The sequence below is a fragment of the Crinia signifera genome, chromosome 7 (assembly GCF_055691185.1).
Source record: "Crinia signifera chromosome 7, ASM5569118v1, whole genome shotgun sequence".
Lineage (NCBI taxonomy): Eukaryota > Metazoa > Chordata > Amphibia > Anura > Myobatrachidae > Crinia > Crinia signifera.
In genome coordinates, this window is record NC_139223.1 from 139,829,408 (window position 1) to 139,856,416 (window position 27,009).

Here is a 27,009-nt window from a genome sequence, read left to right on the forward strand (position 1 = left end):
TAATGCAACATATTTATTTAAGGAAATGTGACAAAATAATTATTCATCCTGTGTTATCTGCAAGGTCTGCATTTGCTATTTTGATTTTAACATTTAGCTTCACAATCACAGTTCTGCTTACGTATGTGCTAAAATGTGTTTGGATATGGTAAATTTGTATTTTAATTATTTGATATAAATTTTAAACATGCTTTTATATTACAGCAACAAATGAAGATCATACTGTAGATACCTTTTAATGGCAATCCTCAAAACCACATGTAAATTAAGTTTTGTAGTATATTTGGTGAGACCAAGTTTACATTTCTTTTTCAATTAACCTTAAATAAAACTTAGATGAAACCAGTATGTGGGTGAAAAAGTTTATTTCTCTATGAATGTATCTGATATAATCACATCAGTGTTCTCAACATAATTTAGGTAACCCGTTTCCTAGCACGGCTCCCATTGCATGGCATCCTGTACCTTATTTAGGGGTGTGCGATGCGATGCTTGTACAATTAAATATCGCATAGCATCGTATGCCAGCAAATGGGATGCAATGCGATTTTTAATTGTACAAGCACCCATGCCATGAAATGTGATGGGTGCTTAAAATGAGATGTAACCCCCAGCATCCACGCCATTCCGAAGCGTGGCAAGCGCAGCGAGCCCCGCGAGGGGCCGTGGTACGTGCCCTCTGAACTTTTTTATATCCCCACTATCCACGTCGGTGTGGGGGATCTTAGATAGTGTGGTGAGCGCAGCGAACCGCCGAGCCCGAAGCATAGCGAGCCCCGCAAGGGGACGCGGAATACGAGCCCGAAGCGTGGCGCACGCAGGGAGCCCCGCGAGGGGACGTGGAGTAATCCGGCTGTGCTCACCATGCTTCGGGCTCGTATTCCGCATCCGCTCACCATGCTTCCGGCTCGGTGGTTCGCTGCGCTCACCACACTATCTAAAATCAACTCCACACTGATGTGGATAGTGGGAGTATGAAAAGGTCGGACGCATACCGCTGCGCTCGCCACGCTTCGGGATGGCGTGGATACTGGGGGTTACATCTCATGGTAAGCACACATCACATCTCATGGTATGGGTGCTTGTACAATCAAAAATTGCATCGCATGCCACAATATTCCAGGGGGATGCGATGCAATGAGATTTTTAGGAGCCCATACGGTGGAAATCGTGGGCGCCGTTCTAGGAAACAAGTACCGAATTTAGTTTTATACAGGTTGGCATTATGAGGTAGTCAGAGAGAGGGGGTCATGGATCAGAGGTTCAGAGAAAATGGATGGGAAAGAAAGTTGGAGTAAGATGTGGCCGTCCAAACTCTATTAATGATGCAGCAGCCATTAATGCACCTTCCCACCTATCACAACACTTACTATTTAGCTGGCTCCGGGTAGGAGTAAGGGAGGCTGTGAAAATGCATTGCTTGTCTCCAGTGAAGTCTGTGCCAGGATAAAGTGGTTGGGGAAGACCATTCTTTTTCTGGAGGTGGCACGTCTGTATTTCTTTTGTTCACGTACCCTTTGCTGGCTGGCGCCAATGTACTTTGCAAGTCAGGTGTTAGGTGGCTTAGGAAAAGTGCTAGGCGGAGCACATATCAAGAAGGCATTGGGGAAAGAATGAACATGGTGTCATTATCAATCATGTCCTGTAACTGATAGCAACTAAGAGGGAATCAGATTGTGCAGTCTGAGTTTCGTTACTATGGGTTACTTACCTATAATGTACTCTCAGTTCATTTGCTTTAATATCTATGTTATGCCAAAGATATATTGCATTTCTGCTTACCTGTATATCTGGAACTTCAGTAGGCATCTGCTTCTTTCATTCCAATTGAGTGATATCAAATAGATAAGAGCAGCCCAAAAGTGTAATATGCAAAATACAGGTTTATATAATGAAAGAAAAGGTAAAATGTGATCATTAAATATATAAAAATCTCGGCTTATTTCATATTGAGCTAAGATATCGATCAACGGTAGACTTCAATTAAGGACGGTGTCCATGAACCCTGTGGATGTTCATTCACTTGCACTTAATTTCTTTGCAGATGGTGTTAAATCCTGTTTGCTGTACATTACTGTAGATCCCCATGAACCTTATATTCTGTGTTCAGTGCTCAGAAAATGGAAATATAAACACAGAATTTGTACAATAAAACGGAGTTTCAAAGAATATTCTTGTTTCTTGGAAATCATTTTTAGAAAGGTGGTGTAAACTATATAATATCAAGGAGGTCCTACAGTTATAAATTAGGAAAAGTAATAAAACAAATGCTGAATACTTATGAGAGGTACAGTATGTTAGTTACATCTTGGAGGCAATTTACTAAGGTAAGAGTTCTATTTTGCATGGGATAATGCTATGGGCAACCAATCAGATACTATCTATTATCTTCTAGAAGGTGCTAAATAAATAAGAAGTCGATTCTGATTGGTTACCCATAGCAACGTCCCATATGAAATAGAACTCCAATCTTAGTAATTTCCTCCCCCCTTGTCCCGCTTGCAATAAAATGACTTGTCTTGCTATGCAATATAGTTTCAAAAAGGTATCCTCCTTCCTTTCCATCACTAAATGATCAATTGTTTTCCAGATTGTAGCAATATTGTTTCAGCAAAGTAAAAACTTCTAACAAAATGTCCTGTGATTGTCGATTGTACATAAGTAATAGAGGCAATGAAGGATGATGAAAGTTCAGACAACTCTATTTTCAAATTTAATATGTTTCAGTGGACATCTCCAGTTTTTGACTAGATCAGGGAAAAAAAACACTTAAATGTATCCTTCATCTTTTACTAGCAGTCAGCAGAAAATTAAAGTCAATAAAGTGATTGAGGATTTGGGGGAGTGTTTTATTTCAGTTTTAAACTTCTCTTTTAAAATAAAAAATGATATTGCACCAGAACTACATATCTGGAAATTTTATATAATGTTTTGAAATCCCCAAAACAGCAAATAACACATGTAAATTCTTCAGGCATATGGATTGAGTCATTTTTATATCTTGCTGCTCTTAGCTTCAAAGTTCTAAGCACTGTAAAAAGTTCCACCGTTTAAGGCAGTTTGCTCTTTACTGATTTAAGCTCAATATGCTGCAAAGCTTTCAAAACTACTTCCACACAAAAATGAGTTTATACACAATAACGTGTCTGCAGCCAGCAGAATGACCATCTTCAGCTGTTTTCACTAGAGTCTAAATTGTTCTATGTTCATAAGTATACATTGGCAATTTGGAAGAAAGTTAATTAGTTTAATCCAGGTGCTAAAAAAAAGGATATGCAATCCAGTGAGTTTGGCTTATTTCCATATTGCCTCCTAAAAATGTTGGGATTTGTTTTAAAGTTTCTCTCAGTGAAGGCAGCCATTTTGTGAACATAATTAATATTTATTTATACGATTTCGGTCAGTTTGTTTGGAACTAGTGACATTACTGAGGCATAAGGCAAATAGGACTTGTAAATTTAAAAAGTGGATATATCTATGTCAATAAAATGACTGCCTTGAGTGTACGTGACCGGCGCACTTTCATTTCTTGTTTTGTTTGTATTTCACCTCATTTTTTGGGGGGAAACTCAGAGCTTTTCTTAAAAATGTTATTACTCAGTTTTAACACAATGATTGATGTTTTGATTCTATCATCTTTCATAGTTTCTATGTCATTTTTAAATTGTATTGATTTGAGTTTCGTTGCAGGGTCAGGAAAGAGATGACTCCAGAGTAGACTGTATCACTAATCATTACCCACAATCTATTCTGCCGTCAGCAGATACCGTGATTCACTTTTGTCAGCAAGACAAGTAATACTATTAAATAAGTACAGAGATGGAAGTTTCATTTTTAGATTAATTTGCAGGCACTAAATGTAATGGCTTGTAAGGTTCGATCATCATGAGACTTATTTGTAGGAGCAACTTATCATTTTAAATTTATTTACCACAAATGACAGAACTGGTTAGGTAATTCGATTGATTACGCAGTTGTAAAACTATTGTATAGAAGGTGCTATTAGAAAAATGTAATAAGTCCAATTTTTCTTTGCTCATTTACAATATATTTAATTGCAATATTCAAAATATTAGTTCCAATTACTCTGATAGCCCCCTAAGGAATTTTGCATGATACGGGAGTTCTGGCTTTCTTAATGATTCAGAGTAATGGATTTTTTGTGTACCTTGCTACAAGAAAATGGAGGTTTCCCTTACTTATAGTACCAATGGCTAAGCTCTGTTCTGATTCATATGTAATCATATATTGTATACATACAGTATATAATAATATAATGTGTATAATTATAATTTGTAATCATTTATTAAATAGTCTGCAAAAACATGATATATTTTAAAATATACTCATATTCTCTAAAATATGAAGGCTTCAACAGCAATATCATACAGGGTGAGTATCTCTTATCCAAAATGCTCGGGGACTAGAAGAATTTTGGACAACGGACTATTCAGTATTTTGGAATATTTTTATATTTAAATGAGGTACTGTATCTTGAGGTATCTTGCATTTATGATGTATAAGCAAATCAAACACATGAAATGCACACAAATATATTTTATTTGGGCACGAAACAAGGTTTTAAAAAATTAAAAAAATTAGTGTACTATCTCAGACACTGAATTTGAATGCCTAGCAATCATGTCCTGCACATATTTAGTGCCAGGTACATGTTAGTTCCCCAGTAGTGGCAGTAGGTTTTTAGCAAAAAATAAAAAATAAAAGTACAATTTGGAGACTATGTTTTTCAGAATAATTTGGATAACGGATATTTGGCTAAGGGATACTCAACCTGTATTGATTTCAATACTTCCTTGATTGTTCTTAAATAAAAATATTTAGCATCAATAGGGTAGCTGCTGCTCCTTGTCCCTGAGTTCCATTACTTATCTGCCCCCCCCTCTCCAGTCAACCCTGACCTTGAGAGGTGGTTTACCCCAATACTGCTAAGAGCGGCCCTTAGCGGCCACGGAGTTCCAGATAAAGGGAAATAGCCAGAAAGACCAAGTCACTGGCCTTATGCTAAATAAGGCCAGTGACTTTGTCTAGCTAGCCTGCATTTATGGATGGTAGTGATGTCACAGAGCCATAAAAAGGTGTGTGACTAAATTATTGATACACAGTTTGTTGACTTTTTCAAACCACTGTCACATTGTATAAATGTTTAATATATGAACAACTTGAAAGGCACTGAGGAGTTTAGTACAGTAGCTAAATAAATAAAAATATATGGTTTATAGTACAGTGTCCCACGATAGATATATATACACTTTTTAATAATTGTATTATTTCTGTGGTCACAGGTTACTGTTAACTAAGTTTAATTATCAAAATTGTATTATTAATGTGTTTACATTAGTCAGCTGATTGTCTATAATGATATGACCAGGCAAATCCTGTCCTTTTTAAATAGCATATTTTATTGCAGTGCCAGGAAACCAGGACCCTGATTTTTTTTTTTTTTTTTTTTTTATGACTAGCATAGAAGCATAGAATTTGACGGCAGATAAGAACCACTTGGCCCATCTAGTCTGCACCTTTTTTAAACATGTTACCTCAAACCATATTTGATCCTTATTATTTTGTAAGGATATCAATATGCCTATCCCAAGCATGTTTAAATTGTACTACTGTATTTGCCTCTACCACCTCTGATGGGAGGCTATTCCACTTATCTACTACTCTTTCTGTGAAGTAATTCTTCCTCAAATTTCCCCTGAATCTTCCTCCCTCTAGTTTCAGTGCATGTCCTCGTGTTCTGCTGCTCCTCTTCCTGTGAAGAATGTCTCCCACCTGTACCTTGTTAAAACCCTTGATATATTTGAAAGTTTCTATCATGTCCCCCCTTTCCCTTCTCTGCTCTAAAGTATACATATTAAGATCTTTTAGTCTTTCCTGGTACGTTTTGTGATGTAGGCCATGCACCATTTTAGTTGCCCTTCTTTGTACAGTCTCTAATGTATTTATATCCTTCTGGAGATATGGCCTCCAGAACTGAACACAATACTCTAGATGAGGTCGTACCAATGACCTATACAGTGGCATAATTACTTCTTTCTTTCTTTTTACTGCTGATACCTCTCCCTATGCAACCAAGCATCTGACTTGCCTTCTTCATTGCTTTGTTACATTGCCTACCTGCCTTTAAGTCCCCTGAAATAGTGACACCTAGATCCCTCTCTTCCTCAGTAGTTTCCATTATAGTGCCATTTATACTATATTTAGTCTTTGGATTTTTGCAACCCAAGTGCATGATTTTGCATTTTTTGGCATGAAACTGTAGTTGCCATGCTCTTGACCATTCCTCTAATCTACCTAGATCATCAATCATTTGTTTTACCCCTCCTGGTGTGTCTACCCTGTTGCATACCTTTGTGTCATCTGCAAAAAGGCACATTTTACCCTCAATTCCATTTGCAATATCACCAATAAAGATATTAAAAAGCACTGGTCCAAGTACAGATCCCTGGGGTACTCCACTTGTAACCTTTCCCTCCTTTGACTGTACTCCGTTTACTACAACTCTCTGTTTTCTGTCCTGCAACCACGCTCTTATCCATTCAACTATCTTAGAATCCAATCCCAAGCTTTCAAGTTTATTTAACAGTCTGCGATGTGGGACAGTGTCAAAAGCCTTACTAAAGTCTAGATAAGCTACATCTACAGCCCCACCTTGATCTGTTACTTTAGTCACCCAGTCAAAAAAGTCAATAAGATTTGTTTGACATGATCTTCCCCCAGTAAACCCATGCTGTTTTGGATCCTGTAAATTGCTGGTTTTGAGATATTCTACAACTCTTTCTTTTAAGAGTGTTTCCATCAATTTCCCTACTACTGATGTAAGGCTCACTGGTCGATAGTTGCTTACCTCTTCTTTGCTTCCACTTTTGTGCAGTGGGACTACATTCGCTGTTTTCCAGTCCTCTGGGATTACTCCAGTAGCTAGTGACTGGTTGAATAATTCTGTTATTGGTTTTACCAGCTCCCCTTTGAGCTCTTTTAGTATCCTTGGATGTATCCCATCTGGCCCCATTGATTTATCCATTTTCAGTTTTGAGAGTTCTGTGAGGACTTTCTCCTCTGTAAATGTACTTGTTTCTCCCTCAGTTTTCTGACTATACTTGCAACTTAATTGTGGCCCCTTCCCCTCTCTTTCAGCAGTGAATACTGAGCAGAAATAATTATTAATATTATCTGCTATTACATTGTCCCCCTCAAGAAAACTTCCACTCTCTGTCTTTAGTCTTATTATTCCACTTTTTGTTTTTCTCCTTTCACTTATATACCTAAAAAAAGTTTTCCCCCCTTTACCCACTGATTGGGCCATTTTCTCTTCAGCCTGTGCTTTTGCACATCTGATTGATTACCTTCTTAGCCTCCTTCTGTCTAACAAGATACACCTCTTTGTCCTCATTCTTCTGCGTCTTCTTAAATTTCTTAAAGGCCAACTTTTTTGCTTTCACAATACTTGCTACTTCTTTTGCAAACCACAATGGCTTCCTTTTTCGTGTGTTTTTCCTAACTCTTTTGACACAAAGTTCTGTTGCTTTTAGAATTGCACTTTTTAATTTTTCCCACTTATCCTGCACTCCTTTCAAGTTCCTCCACTCTGCCAAAGAATCCCTTACAGAGTTTCCCATCTCTACAAAATCAGCCTTCCTAAAATCTAACACCTTTGTTTTTGTGTGCGATGAGTGCGATGACTACACCATAAACATTAAAATAGCCACTTGGAGATGATTATATTAGTAAATTGGGGATGTAATACAGGTTGAGTATCCCATATCCGGATATCTATTATCCAAATTATTCCAAAAAACATGTTTTTTGGAATAATTTTAATTTTGTTTTTGTTTCGAACCCATGACCACAGCGCTGTGAGATCCAAATTGCCAGTATGCATTTCTATAGATAACGAAGCTAGCACACAATCTTGCATGTGGATACACATACACAGCAGGGTTTATTATGAGGAACGATGTAGCAGCAGTGCATTTAAAGACATCCAAATGTAGCTGCCCGCACAGTTGATGAACAACCTTGATTAATGACTCGCAGCACCACACATCGTTCATTGTTCGTAGGATACTCACTGAATGATATTTTGACCAATATCGTTCAGAAGGGCCAAAATGAATGATATTGGTTGATAAATCATACAATGTGTAGGGCCCATTAGGGGTTTCTTTACTAATATGAGAGTTCCAATGAAGATGGTCGACATTTATTTATTTATTTCCAGTTCTTATATAGCACACACATATTCCCCAGTTCTTTACAGAGAATATTGGAACATTCACATCAGTCCCTGCCCCAGTGGAGTTTACAATCTATATTCCCTACCACATGTACACGCACACAGACATTCTAGGGTCAATTTTGGTGTTAGCCAATTAACCTATATTTTGGATAGTGGGAGGAAATTGGAGTACCCAGAGTAAACCCACACAAGCACAGAGACACTATACAAACTCTGCACAGTTAGGGCCATGGTGGTAATCAAATCCTTGACACACTACACTGAGAACACTATTAAATTCTCCGTCCACTTCCTAGTGGATGGCAGGACATGAAAAAAGCACCGCCTGTCGGCACATATCGACTGAAATAAAGAGTGAAAACCCATGCTGACCTTTTGACTGTCAACCTTCCCAATGCTGACCTAACGATTGTGTCGACCTAATCACCCTGTCGACCTAAAGTCATGTCAACCTTTTCCATGTGTCGGCCTAAGGTCTGTTGACCTTCAGTGGTCAACCTAATGCATGTAGACCTTCAGACTTTTGACCTAGTGACTGTATACCATCTCTATTGCTCTGCCAATGTCTGATGAGACAGTATCAAGTATAACTTGAATAGTGGGATGATTCTGAGATGGACACAAAAGAGATGAAGCTGTGGGTAGCCACAGAAGCATGATCTACTACCTTATACTAATGCAAATATTCATGGGTGTACAAGTATACCTCCCAACATTTCAACTCTTGGGAGTTGGGTACCCATGTGGGATGGAAAAGGAGACATGGCCTCGCCAATAGGGATGATATTCCTGCAAGCCACACAATCTATTCACCACTGCTTTGCTAAGCTGAGTGTCAGGGGACTCCCAACTGCCCTCAACCATGGGACACTGTTGCGGTGCAGGTGGGACAGTCCTCCAAAAAATCAGGACTGTGTCGTGCAAATTGGGACAGTTGGGAGTTATGCCAATGTCACCATTAGTATGTGCACTTGTACCTGCTCCATCCTTCCCTTTCCATCAGGAGCTGATTGGGAACTAAAATTGGCCCTGGAAAATTGTTCTTGAAGTGGCGTGAGATGGGTGGTACCAAATGATATGGGAACTAACACCAAAATACCGGAATTACTGATGGAGCGCATTTCATTCAGACAGGGGCACGCGATTCCCCGCCGCCTCCCCCGCCGTCATAGCCGGCCCAGCTACAGAGAGACTTGGACGCACGTGGCTCTTGCCATCGGGGACATTCTGGTGAGAGCTGAGCAAGCATGAGAGGGGCTCCATCTGTAATACATTACTATACCTGTGTGGAAATTGTTGGTTTCAATATGCTTGGTAGTATGATGGTCGCTAGACCTTTAAGTTGCTGAGACAAACCACAAACCTCCACATTTCAAATTAACATTAAAATGTTACAGCCCCAGATAGCACCCACTCCTGCCTGTAACAAATGGATATAAATGGATGGATGAGTATTTGCAGTATGGGGTACTCTGTTCTGTGAACTGGCAAAGGTTATTTGTGTGGGAGACAGAAGGGGGACATGGCCACTACTCTGAGCAGGTCCACATCTTAAACAATAATGGTTGACATGCATGCTCACAGATGCGCTCGCCTACCAGGAATCTCTGCTGCTTGGTCCTACTTCCCATACTTATAGCTCAGATATGCCCCAAAAGTCAGTCATTATATGCAATCACATCATCAACCAGTTCACATCCCAAAACCTCCTTTCAGTATGCTCTGACCAAAGAACAATGTGACTCAGAATCAGCTGTTACATTTGCAGACTCAGCAGCAAAATATTATGTAATTGTCACCCAGCCAGAGTGAAATCCTGCCATGTGCAAGCCTATGAGTTTATGCGCAAGGCTGGCAAATGGTTTGCAAAAAATATGCTGATCGGCAATTAGTAGCAAATCCATATGTAATACATTCACCATCGAATGATTTTTCCAGTGTGTGTGGTCTGTTCATAGCCCAGGCCTTACTCTGTGGCTGCGATAGAAACAGGTTGATCGGGGCCAGTGCTGATGTCATATGACTTCCCTTCAAATGCCCGGGCAATCCTATGTTTTTCCTGACACTTACGAAAAATGGTCTGTTACCACCCACAAATGCGGCTTTCTGCCAATCAACTTGCATATGGCTAGCGATTAAAAATGTGCTGGATTTCATCGCAGGATAGTTTCGCACATGCATACTATGAGCCATACAGATGGAGCCAGCGTCAGCCGGCCTGCCAGATCCATAGCGCTGGCGGGGGGGGGGGGGCTTGGGCAGCGGGGGGATGCGCAAGTGGCTCACTCGATCATGCGTCCCACTCAGTCGGCGCCGGGGACTGGGTGCTTCCCTGCCCATCCCCGCTTCAGGGAGACAGACAGGGAGTGGAAGTGAGCGCGGGAGACGGGCAGCCGGCTGCAGGGCTTCCGACAGAATGGGACGTGTGAGTGTCTCATTCGCGCACTCCATTCTGTCGGACTCTGGTGGAGTGGCAGGGGACGGCGCATGGCGATTCTATTGCCAGGAGCCGCTCTAATGACAGTGGCTCCATATGTATGCATGCACAGTCATTCGATTATTATCCGAGCCGTGAATTCGTACTATTTATGCTCTTTTATAACGTGAAATGTAAAGAAGAGCAGGAAACATAAACAGTGCTTCCAAAGACAAAACTTTTTAAAATGAGAAATACCCTTAGAAGCCAACTGTTCTCAGAATGGAAACTTTCTGTTCATTTGCAATCCTGGCACCAACAACACTCATTAAGAATCACATTTAGAAAATGACGAGCACTTTGCTTCCATGTCACAGAAATATACCACAGGAAGAATGCAATTGTTTTACTTTCTGAATAGCAAGTATTTTCCAAACTTCCCACACTCCAGAGCCGCAAGCGACACTGTGTCCATGACTGGAATTGTCTGTTTTGCTTTGTTTTACAAATTTGTACTATTTTCTACAGCAAGGCCCGCCTGTACCAGCAAATCCTATATTATTTTTTAACTTTGCATTAAGTTATACTACACAAAAATATAATATTGAAAATATTGCATCTTGCACTTTAAAACACTTTAGGGTTAATGTATCAAGAGTGGAGAAGTAGACCAGTAGAAAAATTGACCATAGCAACCAATCAGCACCTACTTATCATTAAATTGAATGTACTTAATAAAAGCTTCCTCATAGCTGATTGGTTGCTATGGGCAGAGGTGTAGCTAGGTGAAAAAGGTACCCAGAGCAAGGATATGCCCCCCCCCCCCCCCCTATTACATAATAAGCCACACACCGTAATGCCTATTACATATTATACAACACAACAAAATGCCTATTACATATTATACTACACACTGTGATGCCTAGTAAATATTATGCCACACGCTGTAATGCTATTACATATTATATCACACACCATAATGCCTGTTACATGTTATACCACACATCGTAATGGCTATTACATATTGTGCCACATATAAAAATGCAGCTGATACCATTTTATGTCCCACACACAAAAATGCCCCTTAAAAATTATGCCCCACAGTAAGACTTCTTATTACTTATTGCCAGGGTTTCATGCCGAAAGATGCAGCTGGCTATGGGAACAATTCAGACCTGAATGCTGCCCCAGTCCTCAATCCCAACAGCCTGGAAATGCCTGCATTTTCTGTGACACTCCCAGAAAATGCACGGTTACCACCCACAGGGTGACAATCACCCTGCAAGCAGGACAACTTAAGCATGCACACAGCAAACCATGCACATGAGCGGTTGTTCTATAATCGCCCATGCTGTGAATTTGCAGCCATGCAATCGGGTCTAATAGGGCCCTACGGGTGACTTTTTGGTACTTGTTTCCTAGAACGGCGCCAAGATTTCCTAACATAGGGAAATCGCATCGCATGGGCCATTATAGCAGCATGCGATGGGATGCGATTTTTTAATGTCATTTTTTCAATGCTCTGTCCCACTGTATCGCATTGCATCGCACCTCCCGCAAAATCGCATTTTATCGGGTGTGCAATGCCATTATATCGGGTGTGCAATGATATCATTGTATGGATTCAGTATTGAATCCCTGCGGTCGGGATCCCGGTGTTCAGAATCCCGACGCCGGAATCCCGACAGCCGAAATGCCGACAAGGGGGGGACGTGGATCGCCCCCCCTTGCGGGCTCGCTGCGCTCGCCACTCAGCGGGGCCCAGTGCCTCGCTATGCTCGGCACACTAATTTATTCTCCCTCCAGGGGTGTCGTGGACACCTACGGAGGGTGAATGTGTTGGCATTTCGGCGGTCGGGATTCCGGAGTCGGGATTCTGAACGCCGGGATTGTAACTGCATCCCCATTGTATGTCCTAAAAAGACGTTTTATGCACCCTCCCACTATCCACGCCACCCCGAAGCGTGGCGAGCGGCGTCGGAACGCGTCCTCCGACATTTTCATACCCCCACTATCCACATCGGCGTGGAGTTGATTTTATATAGTGTGGCGAGCCCGAAGCGTGGCGAGCGGACGCTGATTACTTTACATGTATTCCGCGTCCGCTCGCCACACTATATAAAATCAACTCCACGCCAACGTGGCTAGTGGGGGTATGAAAAAGTTGAAGGATGCGTTCCGCCGCCACTCTTCGGGGTGGCGTGGATAGTGGGGGGGGGGGTGCGTAAAAGCTATTTTTAGGACATACAATCATATTATTGTATACCTAATGTAATGGCATCGCACACCCTATAAAATCGCATTCGATTGCATGCGATTTTGTGGCAGATGCGATGCGATACCTTGGGGGCACACAGAGCAGTGAATAAATTACATTAAAAATCGCATCGCATCGCACATCACATGGCACTAAAATGGCCCATGCGATGCGATTTCACTACGCAGAATAGCCCACTAAGCAAATAGCTTAGTGGGCGCCATTCTAGGAAACAAGTATCGGATTTTCCACCACGACAATGCACCAGCTCCCTCATCTGGAATTGTTGCGGCCAAATTGCATGAATTACACTATGAATTGTTTTTTTGCCCCACAAGCCAAGTTTTCAGGTTAGGGAAGAGAAAGAAGTCGCAGGGAGCGAAGTCGGGCGAGTACGACAGATGCGGCAAAAATTCATAGCACAATTCATGCAATTAGGCCGCAACAATTCCGGATGAGGGAGCTGGTGCATTGTCGTGGTGGAAAAAAAAAATAGAACCTATGAATCAATCTGAAATTTGGTATGGTGTTGTTTGAAAGATGGTAGTACACAATAGTAATACCAACTTTCCTCAGCAACGCCACCTGTCTTCAAAAACAGTTGATCCACCCTTGTACTGTATCTTTTACACATGCTGCGAACAATGTGCATGCGCGGTCTTCTGATAATTGGCAGTGCTGCGAATTCGCAGCCCAGCGAAAGGGTTTAAATCAGGCCCTGTGCGCGATGGTGTAATGCAGATGGGCCACCTGAGCCCGCAGGCCACATAGCAGTGGCAACTTCTGCACCCGCTAGCATTAAGCCCTTCGGAAAGTATGATTAAGCCTGCATATAAAATAATATAATATGAAAATATTTTGCTTCATTGCCGCGTACCACATAATGAACTGTCCATCAGCCAGAAAATTAAAAATCAATATAGTCAAAACTCTAGCAAACAAAGAAAAGTTACTTTTATTGTCCGTCGGAAATTCAGCTGCTTCTGACGCTTATTGTTAGAACTGTCAGCAATCTCCAACAAAGGAATGTCAATGCCCACCTTTAATTGATGTAAAACACATTCATGGTATTAATCTTGCAGGACTGCACATTAAAGCGACAATAATATCAGAGAATCTAGTGGCTACAGATGCTTTTGTGAAATTCATAAGCAGAGCCAAGGCACAAATTAGGCAAGTCATGATAAATGCTTTGAGATCCGTGTGCTTAGACAGATTAAGTGCTGTGATTTTTCTTTTGAAAGTGATTTTTTTGTTAATTCTATCCATAGATTTGGCATTAAAAGTGCATGAATAACTTAATAAAATTGTCTTTAGGTCCATCGTGTAAAAAGGGGGAAAATAAATAGAATTTGTGAAGTTACAACATGCTGGTGGTCATTTACAGTTGTCGGCCTGTTTTAAGATGTAAAATATGATTTACATGATGCTGATTATCACAGAACACAGAATTACAGGTGAATTAATTAGCTCCACCTGTGATCTTTTAAAATGTGTCAGTGAATAATGAGTGCATCTGTGCCCCTGCCGAGAAACCTGGAGAACGTGCACTGTTGGGGACCGAGGTTGAGAACCACTGCTCTAGAAGCTAGTAGACAGGATCTGATTGGTTGCCCATAGCAACATCACATGTGAAGTAGAATACACATCTTAGTAAATTTCCCCCATTAGCAATTGTTGCAGCAGACAAATACTTGCAACATTGTTTAAAGCAGGGCTGGGCAACACCGGCCCTCCAGATGTTAATGAACTACACATCCCAGGATGCTTTGCATTAGTTTTGCTATGTGGCCATGCTGAAACTGATGCAAGGCATGCTGGGATGTGTAGTTCATCAACATCTGGAGGGCCGGTGTTGCCCAGCCCTGGTTTAAAAGATTCCTATGTTCACATTCATAGGTCTTATGCCCCAGACACAAGGTTCGATTCGGTCTATTTATCTATTCGATTTTGCTTATATAAGCAAAATCGAATGGACATCGAGCGGTTTTCAGCTGCATTCGATGCAGATTTGATGGTGATGCGTGCCCCGCAGCATCGAAATGGAATAGAAAAATAGACTGTGCAGACAAGACTATATAGTCCAAATCAAATGTGTTTTGGTTGCCATTCAATTAGATCCCAATTTAATCTAATCGCAAGCAAAATCCCACCGTGTGAACACCCTTTATACTGCACTCCCACTGTGGAACACAGCATTGAGTCTACCTGCACATTTCTCTGAAATACCGGTTTACTCCTGGTGCCGCATTGAATGATATATATGACAATATACCAGTGCCTCAGATTGATTGATACATACATGCTCTCCTTATTCATAGCAGCGGCTGCATTACTAATCTGACAGCGCTGTCCAGGATTATTGAAGGTGTGTTTCGATCCACAGGACATCAGGTTATCATCTCTGTGGATTTTACAATTTATATTGATACTTTGCAGGCTTGCAAAGAAATGTATTTAATACACACTTCTCTACCCCCCCCCCCCTTTTTTTTTTACATGTGACTATTAGCAGTCCGCACACCACTAGGGTACCTTCACATCACATTCTAATATCTTTGATGTGAAATTGTATTATTGTTGTTTGTCTTGTTGTCTTGGATTGAATTCCTTTTGCTAAATATAAAGTTTACATTTTAAATTCAGTTTAATAACAAACACTATCTAAAGGGGTGCACACATGGGGCGATTCAGGGTTCCCCAGTGTGTATACTGGGTGGGTAATAGTGATGCGTGGCCCTGCAGCGTCGCTATCGCGCGGCCCAATAGACACTGCAGGGAAGAATATTTTGACTAGTCGCTGTAGTGTCTATTCGGCTGTACACATGGACTGCTGCTGGGGGTGGCCGCCGGCTTATTTCTGGCAGCGACTACGCTATTTTGACTAAGTGTGTACACCCCTTTAGGAACAAGAGTACTTTTCTCTTCCCTACTTGTACTTTATCCTACTCTCAGGGAAGCACCTCCACTGGAGCGATGGATACGGCGGTATCATATCTAATAAATGTGGATTGACTATTGTTCTTCTGGGATAATCATACCTACTCATATTATATGTGTACCCTGTGCATAGGTTACTTCCTATTTCCATCTTCACTTATCATATATTAGAGACGGAATGTTTGTGAATGTGCAGGAGCGCCAATGTGTTTTTATTTGGGTAGGTCTCTGATGTCATCAATTACCACCTCCAGCCAGTTTCTTTATCAGATTAGTGGAAGCTGCATCACTATAAATAAAATGTACTCCAGTGTGAAATATTAGTTTTTTACTGTTCTGTTGCTTATAGCAGGGCCTACACATGCTTAAACATTTTTATGTCCTGGTCCATGATGCCCTTAAGCCAGCCCTGTCATAAAGATATATCAAACTTTGACATTGAATGTCACAAGAGGCAGAATAAGGGCCTATATCTGTACATGTAACTGTGTCCTTGCAATCAGCATTCTTGATGTACAGTTTTATCAGTATATAAATCATAAAATGTCTTTCATGTCTCACAGGGATCAATCCCTATAGGCCTCTTTTTTCCTCTTACATTACCATGGGGGGGGGGGGGGGGGAAGCTCAAGACTAGCTGCTGGGAGGTATGGGGGTGGGGGATAAGTTAAGGTTGTGGGGAGGGAGGGTTAGGGACCACATACAGACATATACAGTATATAAGCACTCCCATGAAACCACTGTTTTCCATAATGATATTTTGTAATTATCATAGCGGAATACAGCACTGACAAGCTAAACAATTGTGGATTTATCAAGAAGGTGTGTCCAAGGTTGGAATGGCTCATAGGGGTACAGAAGAAACCCCCGGTAGGACCCACTACCTGGGGTCCCACCTCCTCCTCTAGGGATTAGGCTGCATATGTTTGCTTATAATGCACAGTGTACAGTGCACTGCAGATATTAACCTGTACATTATCATGCATGCACTAGCAGTATTTACAAGATATATATTTAGACACAGGGCGATGGGAGCAGGAGGTGATGAGAATTGTGTTTAAGCAGGATCACTTAGCACACATCGCAGCACACATGCGGTGCTCCAACAATGTGTGCGGAGCGATCTGAGCTCAGTGGGGTTTTGCCTATGCTTATAAACAAATCCCTGCAAGCACTGTCTTTCCATGAGGGCGATGGTGACACGTGGGACTGCACAACACCATCGCTGGGGGGCATACACACAGAGTTATCTGTGCTCCATTTCTAAGCAATCTAGCTAGATTGCTTAGAAATGGGGCTGAATTGCCCCGTGTGTATGCCCCTTTATAGTTAGGGAAACCACACTCCTAAACATGGGCACCTACCACTGCCTTCATGCCTTGGTCCGGCTTGTAATTAGCTTGTAAACATGGAGGACAGACTGAGATCATTGGAGAAAACAAACAATGTAGAAAAACAAAATGATAAAGTTATCTATTTAGTAAATTAGTTGCAGAAATAACAGATTAATAACAGATAAATGATGGAACAATTGTCATTATAGTCATGCTGGGCAGCACATTCAATAAAAGGCTTCCCTGGGATTGCTTGTTTTTCATAGTGAGTATGCATATTCCTGGCTGCTGGCAAGCGATCAAAGATTCCTCTCCAGCAATACTACATCATGTCTTATACGCTACAATGGCATGAGCGAACAGAAATTCCTTTATCTTCACAAATGTAGGAGAAATGACTTTTCCCAGCTTCATAAATAGATATCTTAAAGGTTGTTTTCCAGTCAACGAAGTTTGAGGTCCCAGTAGTAAATGGTAATCAAGGCCTAGAGGTGTTCAGTTCTTATTTACAAATGCTTTTAGCGTTATTGGCAAATCCTTTGGTAATAATTGTGCCAAAGTCTTGTAAAAGAGCATTTAGATATATGTTTGGTGGAAATTGCTATATGTATTGTTCACCCTCACATCTAACTTTCTGCTAACACAGTACCATCCTTTATTTGAACTAGAAATTACTAAAACTAGAAACTTGGTACAGTAGCTTTCTTTTCCTAATTTTAAATTATTACACGTGTGACAAAGAATCATACAGACTGGACTGAAAGTTTGGATCTTTATTTGTAGCAGGTAGACAGAATACCAGGATAACAGCTTGGCAATTCTTAGGTTACAGCAATGCAGTTCTCAGATTACAGCATTGGCAGGTATAAGCAGGATTCACAATAAGGGTACTCCATAGAATCCCTAACATAGGGCCTTATTCTAGTTCACTCTTTCTGACAAAATCCTTCTTAGATGGACAAAACCATGTGCACTGCAGGGGGGCAGATGTAAAATGTGCAGAGAGAATTCGATTTGGGTGAGTTATTTTGTTTCTGTGCAGGGTAAATACTGGCTGCTTTATTTTTACACTGCAATATAGATCTCACTTTGAAGTAAAACCCCACGCAAATCTAATTCTCTCTGCACAAGTAACATCTGCCCCACCTGCAGTGCACGTGGTTTTGTCCATCTAAGAAGGATTTTGTCAGAGTGAACTAGAATAAGGCCCATAATTCCCACATTCCCCCCAGCCTATAGCTCAGCCACTAAAAGGCATTGGGAACATTGAACCTCTGCTCTGGACAAACAGGAGGTAAAAGATGTTGTTATTTAGCAGCCAGTGATTCACAATACATCTTAGGAAAACCTGGACTGGATATCATTAGCTCTGCTGCTGCTCTAAATCCTGGCTTGGAACGTCCAACTTTCATGGGGAAGTATGCTGTCCCTGCAACACTGATACACTTTAAATGAATTTGAAAGTGGAAATATCATCAGAAAATTAACATTTTCCACAATAAACATTTCAGTATCCTGTGTCTAGTTTGCAGATTTACAAAATTCTTTTGCCATAATTTATTTAAAACAGTTAACATTTTCATTGACATATGTCTCAGTTTAAAAGGCAGATAGCTTCCAGGAAAGAGAGCAAAGAGACAAATGCAATACAAAATATTAATGTTTCTGATTGGATATCCTTAAAATCCCACCTGTAATGATGATGCTTGGGAACCTCTGCCATAACATACTCACATCTGAATTTGACTTTTAAGTGATTTGTTTGCTCTTGTGTTTTTTAGACATGTACATTATTTATATAATACTGAAGTAATTAATTTGCATTGCTCTTAATTTAATATAGATAAATCACTGCACTAGATACAATCCCATACTGAGAGCAGTTTTGTGTCATATCCATGAAAATAACTACATAAATCTACCTGATGATATGGCTGTAATACAAAGAAATATGGCAAAACTATAAAAACAATGTGTTTCGAGATCCTAGAAGGCATGTAGAAGCCCATAAAGTGAAGTAATTTGAAGATTAAAGGCAATATTCAATCGGGGATTCCAACTGTTGGAACATCCCAACAGTCAGAATCCTGGGCCATTTTCACTCCGTTCGACAAATACTCAACAGGTGGAATTCAATATTCCCCCTGTCAAGTGTCGAAAAGTGGCCGTGTCTGTGAAAACAGCAGCTCCCATAAATTCAACAATCCGTGGCCGTTTCCGACAAAACAGATCTGACTTGTTTTAAAGTTGGATCTGTTTTGTCAGAATCCGCTTTCAATGCTGTTGGAAATGGCAGCATTGAATAGGTGGCGGATGCTATTTGCCCTGTCAGAAATAGTGGCCAAAATTGAATACCCCCTTAAGAACTCCTTTAATGGTGAGGTCTCCTTTAGTCATTCAGTTATATAGTTCAAACAACATACTTTTCAGTAATTTAACCTATGTTTGTTTTTATTAACAGATATTGTGTGACAAAGAAACACTACGAGCTACAGACGCATTAAAGTGGAAAGACAAGGCTGCTGCTGAGAACTTACAGAACAATGTTGCCCATGCCCAACTCCACAATCCACTCCGTTTATTTGTTAAACAATCAGCTCTTCAAAGACAAGCTCAACTCTCTTATTTCGACACCACAGAACACTTCTGGAATTGGCTCTCCAATCTTACCGATAACCAAGAGTCCCTAGTACGAACTAAACGACGGCCCATCGTAAAAACGGGTAAATTCAAAAAGATGTTTGGCTGGGGGGATTTTCATTCAAATATTAAGACTGTCAAGTTGAACCTGCTCATCACAGGCAAAATTGTTGATCACGGAAATGGGACCTTCAGTGTTTATTTTCGCCATAATTCCACAGGACTCGGAAATGTCTCGGTGAGTCTTGTTCCTCCATCCAAAGTGGTGGAGTTTGAAACTTCTGCTCAGTCAACTCTGGAGAACAAGGATTCTAAGTCGTTTAATTGCAGGATTGAGTATGAGAAAACGGACAGAGCGAAGAAGACAGCACTGTGCAACTTTGATCCTGCTAAAATCTGTTACCAGGAGCAAACCCAGAGCCATGTGTCCTGGTTATGTTCAAAACCCTTCAAAGTCATTTGCATCTATATCGCTTTTTTCAGCATAGACTATAAACTGGTGCAAAAAGTTTGCCCTGATTACAATTATCATAGTGAGACTCCGTATTTGTCCTCTGGCTGAAAAACATCTATGGTATAAGTTTAGACTGCAGTACTCCATGAATGATTGGCAGGGAAGTTCTCTACAAGAGATATTTTATGCTTCTTCAATGAACAATGTTTCTTTATCAGGTGGAAAAAGTAATTGTAACAGTGTTAGAACTGCATAATATGTTTTGGTTTAATAATGTTCAATTCTTTCTGTAATTTTCAAGTTATGAGGGTAATACAATTCAGGGAGTGCCAAGGCAAATATGATTACGAGGTTGCAAGGAAATGTCATGACATAAGCAAAGATCTTGGGACTTTTCAGAATTTAAACAAGCTATTCCCATGAAGATATGGAGGATATACTGTATAATGTAAGGTATTCACACAGGAACATGAACATATCCCAATGTCCACTACAATTGAATCAGAGTTTTTTCCCTGGAACTTTGGGGGATGAAGTGGTATTTATTTGAATTATAAACAGATGTGGTTATTTATTAACAAGGAACACATGCAACCCATTGCAAATTATCAGCAATCAGCTTTGACTAAGTTAGTAAAAGATGGTATGGACCCTAATGCAATGTAGTGAATGGACGTTTGCAGGCTACCTGTATGGATGAGTTGAAATCTGCATTCCTTTCTGCAATACAATGGCTGTGGTGATGGAAAAATTAAACCTAATATCTTTCGATTAGCAGACCATGGAAATATAATAGACATTAATCCAATGATGGAATAGTCACATGAAACAACTTTAGAAATGGTGGTTAGATAAAACCAAGATTACATGTACTGTACTTGAATGATATACAGTATAGAGATGAGATTAGGGGTATATATTTGTAGGAAGTAACTAACTTTACAAAATGCCACAAATGTCTTCAGGCCTGAAAACTCTTAGCACCTAAAAATATAGCGCACAACCTCAAATGAACTGATAAACAACCCAACACACACGAAGGTGTAGCCATTAAAATAAACTCAGTATATAAATGTATTATTAAAGTAACGCTAACAACTGCAATGCCCACTTGTTTTTACTATTTATTATATAAAGAGTATGACGTAAGTGTGTTTTTAAGAAAAAGTAAAAAGAAAGTAAATGAGGAAATAAGATTAAACTAAATGAGTAAAGGAAAAGTAAATGAGGAAGGACCTAAGTCGGAAATACTGTTCAATTACATTTGCACTTAAATGCACTGAGCTCATAGAAAATGTATGCCCAAGTATAGTATGTCATTATGAAATATCCTAAATTTGTTGAATTATCCAATATGATTTTTCCAAATATTTTCTTAGGTTAGGTTAAATTTTTTCATCAACATATATTTATGAAAACAAGAATATGTAAATGGTTAACAAAAATAGACATCCAACAGACCTCTGACAGATTATAGGTAGTAATTTGAGCAGATATTGCACCAGATGCATAGAACCTTGAAAGTGCAGAGACTGTACTTTATCACTCTTCATTTTATCATTTTTCAAGGCATAGTACATCTAGCCCTTTAAGTGGAAAGTTGAAAATGAAGGAATAATGGATTTAGGGTACAAGCTGTTTAAAAAGGTGTAACTTTTGTTTTTCATGTACTTATAGAAACCTAGGAGTATATTTACTAAAGGTTGATTTTTATAGATTTTTATCGATCTTAAATCAATAAAAAATGTATCTAAATTGATATGTTCTGTGGCAAGTATGAAAATGTATATAAAAATTATAGCCTCTAAAAATCAATTTTCAACTTATACCGATTTTCATCAATTTTAAAATGGATAAAATGAATAAAAATCCACCTAATTAGGGCACTTTAATTTTTTTTTTTTTTTAATGGACCCTTAAAATTAGAACACAAATTACTTGCATGAAATAAGTTAATATTAAAATATAAATCAAAAAAGCCAGATTGTTCACAAGTTATTTGAGAAAGGGTGGCCATGATTTTCCTATGCACACCAGCTGTATGTCTAGAGAACAATACCCTGCTTTTCATTTAATCAATGAATGATCTTGTATTATATAATTGTAGGCCAATTGTTTCATTTACTGTACAGTACTGAAAAATATGTTGTAAAAAATATAAGGATAAAAAATGAGAGGTGGACATTTAAAGTTTATATTTATTAAGTACAGATTACAGGACACAAGTGTGCATTAACATAAGCGCCCCCCCCCCCCCCAAAAAAAAAATCTTGCTTTTTTAAACAGCCTAAATCTGAATCGGTCTCCACATGGCACTTTGGTCCTGGTTCAGAGATAGTAGCTGCTGCATTCGCTCTCGGGTCTGTTGTCGGAGTAACGGCTGCAAAATTATGAAAATGCCCTATGGAAAGTGTAGTTCCTCTGAGTGACTCTGGCTGTGGGTGGGCATCTGGGATTGCAGTTGACTGTATTGGCATGTCAGCAACACTTCTATTACATGCACACAAGACTAAGACTTTTTTGCTTTAACTTGTAAAGTATAATTGTCACTTACAGATGTATCGCCTCTCAGCCAGCGCTGGTAATTGGCAGATTCCCAACGCTGGTTCACGCTGGCGGAGAGGCGCTGCATCTGACGGGGATGAGTGAGCGTCTCACATGCACGCACGTCCCCTGCACTGGGTGGCAGGGAGTGGAAGCCCTGCCTGTCTCCTCTTCATGGAGACAAGCAGTGTTAGCGCGGGCAGTTACGGGTGGAGCGGTGGCTGCCTCCGTCAGAACAGGGTGCGCGAGCTTCTCGTCAGCACGTGCCCCCTTCTGGCAAATGGCGGCGGATAGCGATAGAATCATCAGGAGCAGCTCTGATGAGATGATCCCCTGTGCTGCCGGCGGAGAGCGATCATGCGCATGAGCGTCTCTTATACGCTTGTGCATCTCAATAATTCGTGCGGCAGGGTATGGCAACGCTGTTCGTGTCCGCTTTAGGGAGATGGTTCAGGGTTTGGGAGAGCATGCGTCTCGTGCACAAAGGGGGGTGATGCACAAGTGCGTCTCATGCACAATAAAATACTCATTTGCCAGTGCTCCATGTTACATACTGGCAAATGCCTCCATTTCAAACCCCCATTATCCACACCAGCCCGAAGTGTGGTGAACGGACGCGGTGCGCGTTCTCCCGACCTGTTCATTCCCCCACTATCCATGTCGGCATTGAGTTGACTTTATAAAGTGAGGGGATGCGGAAACGAGCCAGAAGCGTGGCCAGCCCCGCAAGGGGACGCGGAATATACGTCAAGTAATCTGCATGCGCTTGCCACACTTTATAAATTCAACTCCACCCTGACGTGGGGGTATGATCAGGCCACGGGGCTCGCCACGCTTTGAGCTGATGTGGATAGTGGGGGTGTTTCAGGAACACATTCACACCTGTCATGTCAGACAGGTTAAAAATGGTCAATGGTTCCCACACAATGTAATAAGCGCTGACACAACGCTGACTGACTATGCTAATTGCATAAGCTCCAGTTAGGCGCGAACGTACACACAGATGCAGACACAAGCTGACTATGCTGACAGGGACGCTGACTACGTTGGCTGGGGGAACACAACGCTGATGCTGACAGGGACACTACACTGACTACGTAAGTGGCGCTGTGAAACTACAAAAGGACCAAAAGTATCATGCACAATATGTAGATAACAATCATAGTATACAGGAGACATATCTGTTACAGACCTTTTTTAAAGGATCTTATTATAGAAGTCAAAATACACCTAGAAATGGGTCCATGGGGAGAATTTTAGAGATGGCGACTGGTTTTCCCACCAAATCTGTGCCGCACCCACAGTACATAATGGCAGCATAACCTCACACAAAAGTGTTTGCTACCCAATCTGGGTGTATATCGGCCTTGTCAAATTACTAGGAACTTTTAAATCATGAATAATGGATCTGCCTATGAAATCATTGCCTAAAGGTGCCCATACACGGTGCGAGAGTGCGATGCGATGCGTGCTCCCCCGGGCATTGCACAGCACATAAAGTCTGTGCAGCCCGTACTTTTTGAACTAGGTCCCGATCGCATTGCACGCAAATCGCAGTTCAAAACACATGAGAATATTGTACCATTTATGGCACCTTTACTTTGTGTAAGAGGCAGATGCACATTAAGGGGCAGGGCCCCAGGTCTGACAGGCAGGTATAACTAAGTAACCGGGAAGACATGACCAGCTTCTGCAGAAATCCCACTGCCATGACTAAAACCTCCAGTGTCGGGACCCAGCCAGTCATGGCCTTTCATGCACATTCTAATGAGAAATTGGTGGCTTCATATTAAAAACAGTATCCCCACAGTAACAGCATGTCCAAACCCTATGAAGTGTAGGGCCCAAGTCAGAGGTGTGTGCATTGCCAAAGTGGCATAGAGTGGAGCATGATTTCTTGCTACTGAACCCTGTTGTGTCTGTAAAGAGCCACAGCTTTAATTTTAGGCACATGCAGGGAGAAGTGTGTAGAAAATATAGCGAGTGTTTCTAGGCAGTGGCAGGGAGGTGTACAAAGATGGTCCATCTATGGGAGAGACAAGGTCATGCCAATGAGATGGCTGCATTCTGACACGCCACCTCTCACATAAGTGGCCATGCACGGACAAAGGAACTGCACCTGCCATAGAGCTTATGCACGATTCAATTTTACGAGCATTGGTGGCATCTAAGGACACTCCAAACTGTATAACAGCGTGCAGAGATGCATAAAGTCACAGATGGGAGACTGCCAATAGATGCAGCTGCCGGCACTTCAGTGCTCACCTCTGAACTGACATTTATTTCATAAGTATTACAGCTTTAATTTAACCCTATATCCATTGGTAAAATGATCTTGCTTCCATATTGTAGCTCCAGCAGATTGGGTCCATGCTAGTCGCTTAAATCCTGAACCACGATTTATTTTAATGGAAAGAGACCTGTCAGCTAACGGAGTAGGGTGAGATAAATGGTGTGTTATTATTTAAAGCAATGTAGAATGAATGAAATGATAGAATCCATATTAATTGCATGTTTAATGGCAGATTTATGTTCAGAGTCATTTCATCTAAATTTGTGTAGCTCAGCAAAGATGTGTTAGACCAGATCCAGTTACTAGGATAGTCGAGAAGTATTTAACTATAGGAATAGGTCACCCGCGTCATTCCGCTGTCGCCCACAGCGCCAGTTATAGTCCATTGAAGCCAGAGTAACGAGTGGTGCCTGTTTCTACATTATTATTTTGGTGACAGTAATAAAAACTATTGCTTTTGATTACTGTGAGTTGTGTTTTCTGTTTGTAAAGTTTGAATTCACTAAACATTTTTTTTTCTACTGAATTAAGTGTTCTAATAATACTTAAATATAATTTAATAACCTGTTTTAATACTATAAAGGACACTCTAATAACAACTGCATCAAATATGTAATCCTTGGTTGGAACTTGGCGAAGACAGCAAAAATGTGCTGGATGAAGTGTATCAACTACCTATTTTCTCAGAAATGGTGAATACAGAGTGGATGCCGCCACGCTGAATGCAAGTTAGATGTACAGTAACTGCTACTGCACTGCATTCATCTCTGTGAGTCGACTGCCCCATACTTACTCTAATGATCCATCCACATCATCAGTGCTTACTTCTGAAAAGAGGTGTTGCTACACATAAGCACAATACTGCATGGCCTGCTATATGCATATTGCCTACTTTGTTTTTTTGACTGCTCCCAGTGAGAAGCCCAAAGAGGAGAAACAACAGTATACCATATATACTCGAGTATAAGCCTACTTTTTCAGAACATTTTTTATGCTGAAAAAGCCCCTCGGCTTATACTCGAGTGAGGGTCCCACTTGAGTCAATAAGTTTTCCCAGTTTTTTTGTTGTAAAATTAGGTGCCTCGGCTTATATTCGGGTCGACTTATACTCGAGTATATACGGTACTTTGGGGGCGGGGTGGTGCAGTGATGTCATTAGGTCCCATAAAATTAGTCCCATCATCAGAAGTATTACAATTGTATTTCTAGTGGACTAAGGGGGGTATTCTGGTTGACTTGCTCGGATGCAAATTTGCATCCTTTGCGAGTGAAACAGATCCCGCCTTGCGAATGGTGGTACGCCGGCCTACAATTCGTAAGACGTGTATGTTCACACTGGCTGCGAATGGATGTTTTACATAAACCTCTATTCGCAGCCTGTGAGGTAACACCCACATTATTCGATGGTCGCCGACCATCGAATGATGTGGAACATGCACGCAGATCTAAGGTTGCTTAGAGCAACCTTAGATTTGCGTGCACATTCATAGGGAAGTGGGTGGGCAGCTGACATCCAGTGAGGTCAACTGGCCGCCCCCCCACACCATGGGCCCATTAGCATGAAAACGCAGAGCATTCTCATGGGAATGCCCATAAAATGGTGGGCGTTCTGATATACTAATAGGCCGCCCCCCCCCCAACCCCCTTTCCGCAAGGATGGGTGCATGCACCTAGCGAAGTTTGCAACGGTTCAAGCACCCAGAGCATGCACATGAGCAATGCGAAAACATCGTCCCCATGCGTACGGACCAAAATAAGGTCCTAAATCATGCAACTTTTATGTATTTAGGGGACATTGGGTGCGGTAGTGTAGGGGGTATACACACCCCTTTAGCTCTGGCAACACCCACATAGCACCTCCCTTCCCAGTA

The 27,009-nt window shown here is 40.9% G+C and overlaps 1 protein-coding gene across 1 annotated transcript in view; it reads left to right on the forward strand.

Annotated features, from left to right (window-relative positions):
• Positions 1–25,599, forward strand: part of NXPH2 (neurexophilin 2) — a 173,019-nt gene extending 147,420 nt beyond the window's left edge. Inside the window, exon 3 of the mRNA XM_083153873.1 lies at positions 19,669–25,599. Within this exon, the coding sequence (XP_083009999.1) occupies positions 19,669–20,409 (741 nt within the window). The 3' untranslated portion in view covers positions 20,410–25,599. The remainder of the gene's footprint in view (positions 1–19,668) is intronic.
• Positions 25,600–27,009: the final 1,410 nt, after the last annotated feature.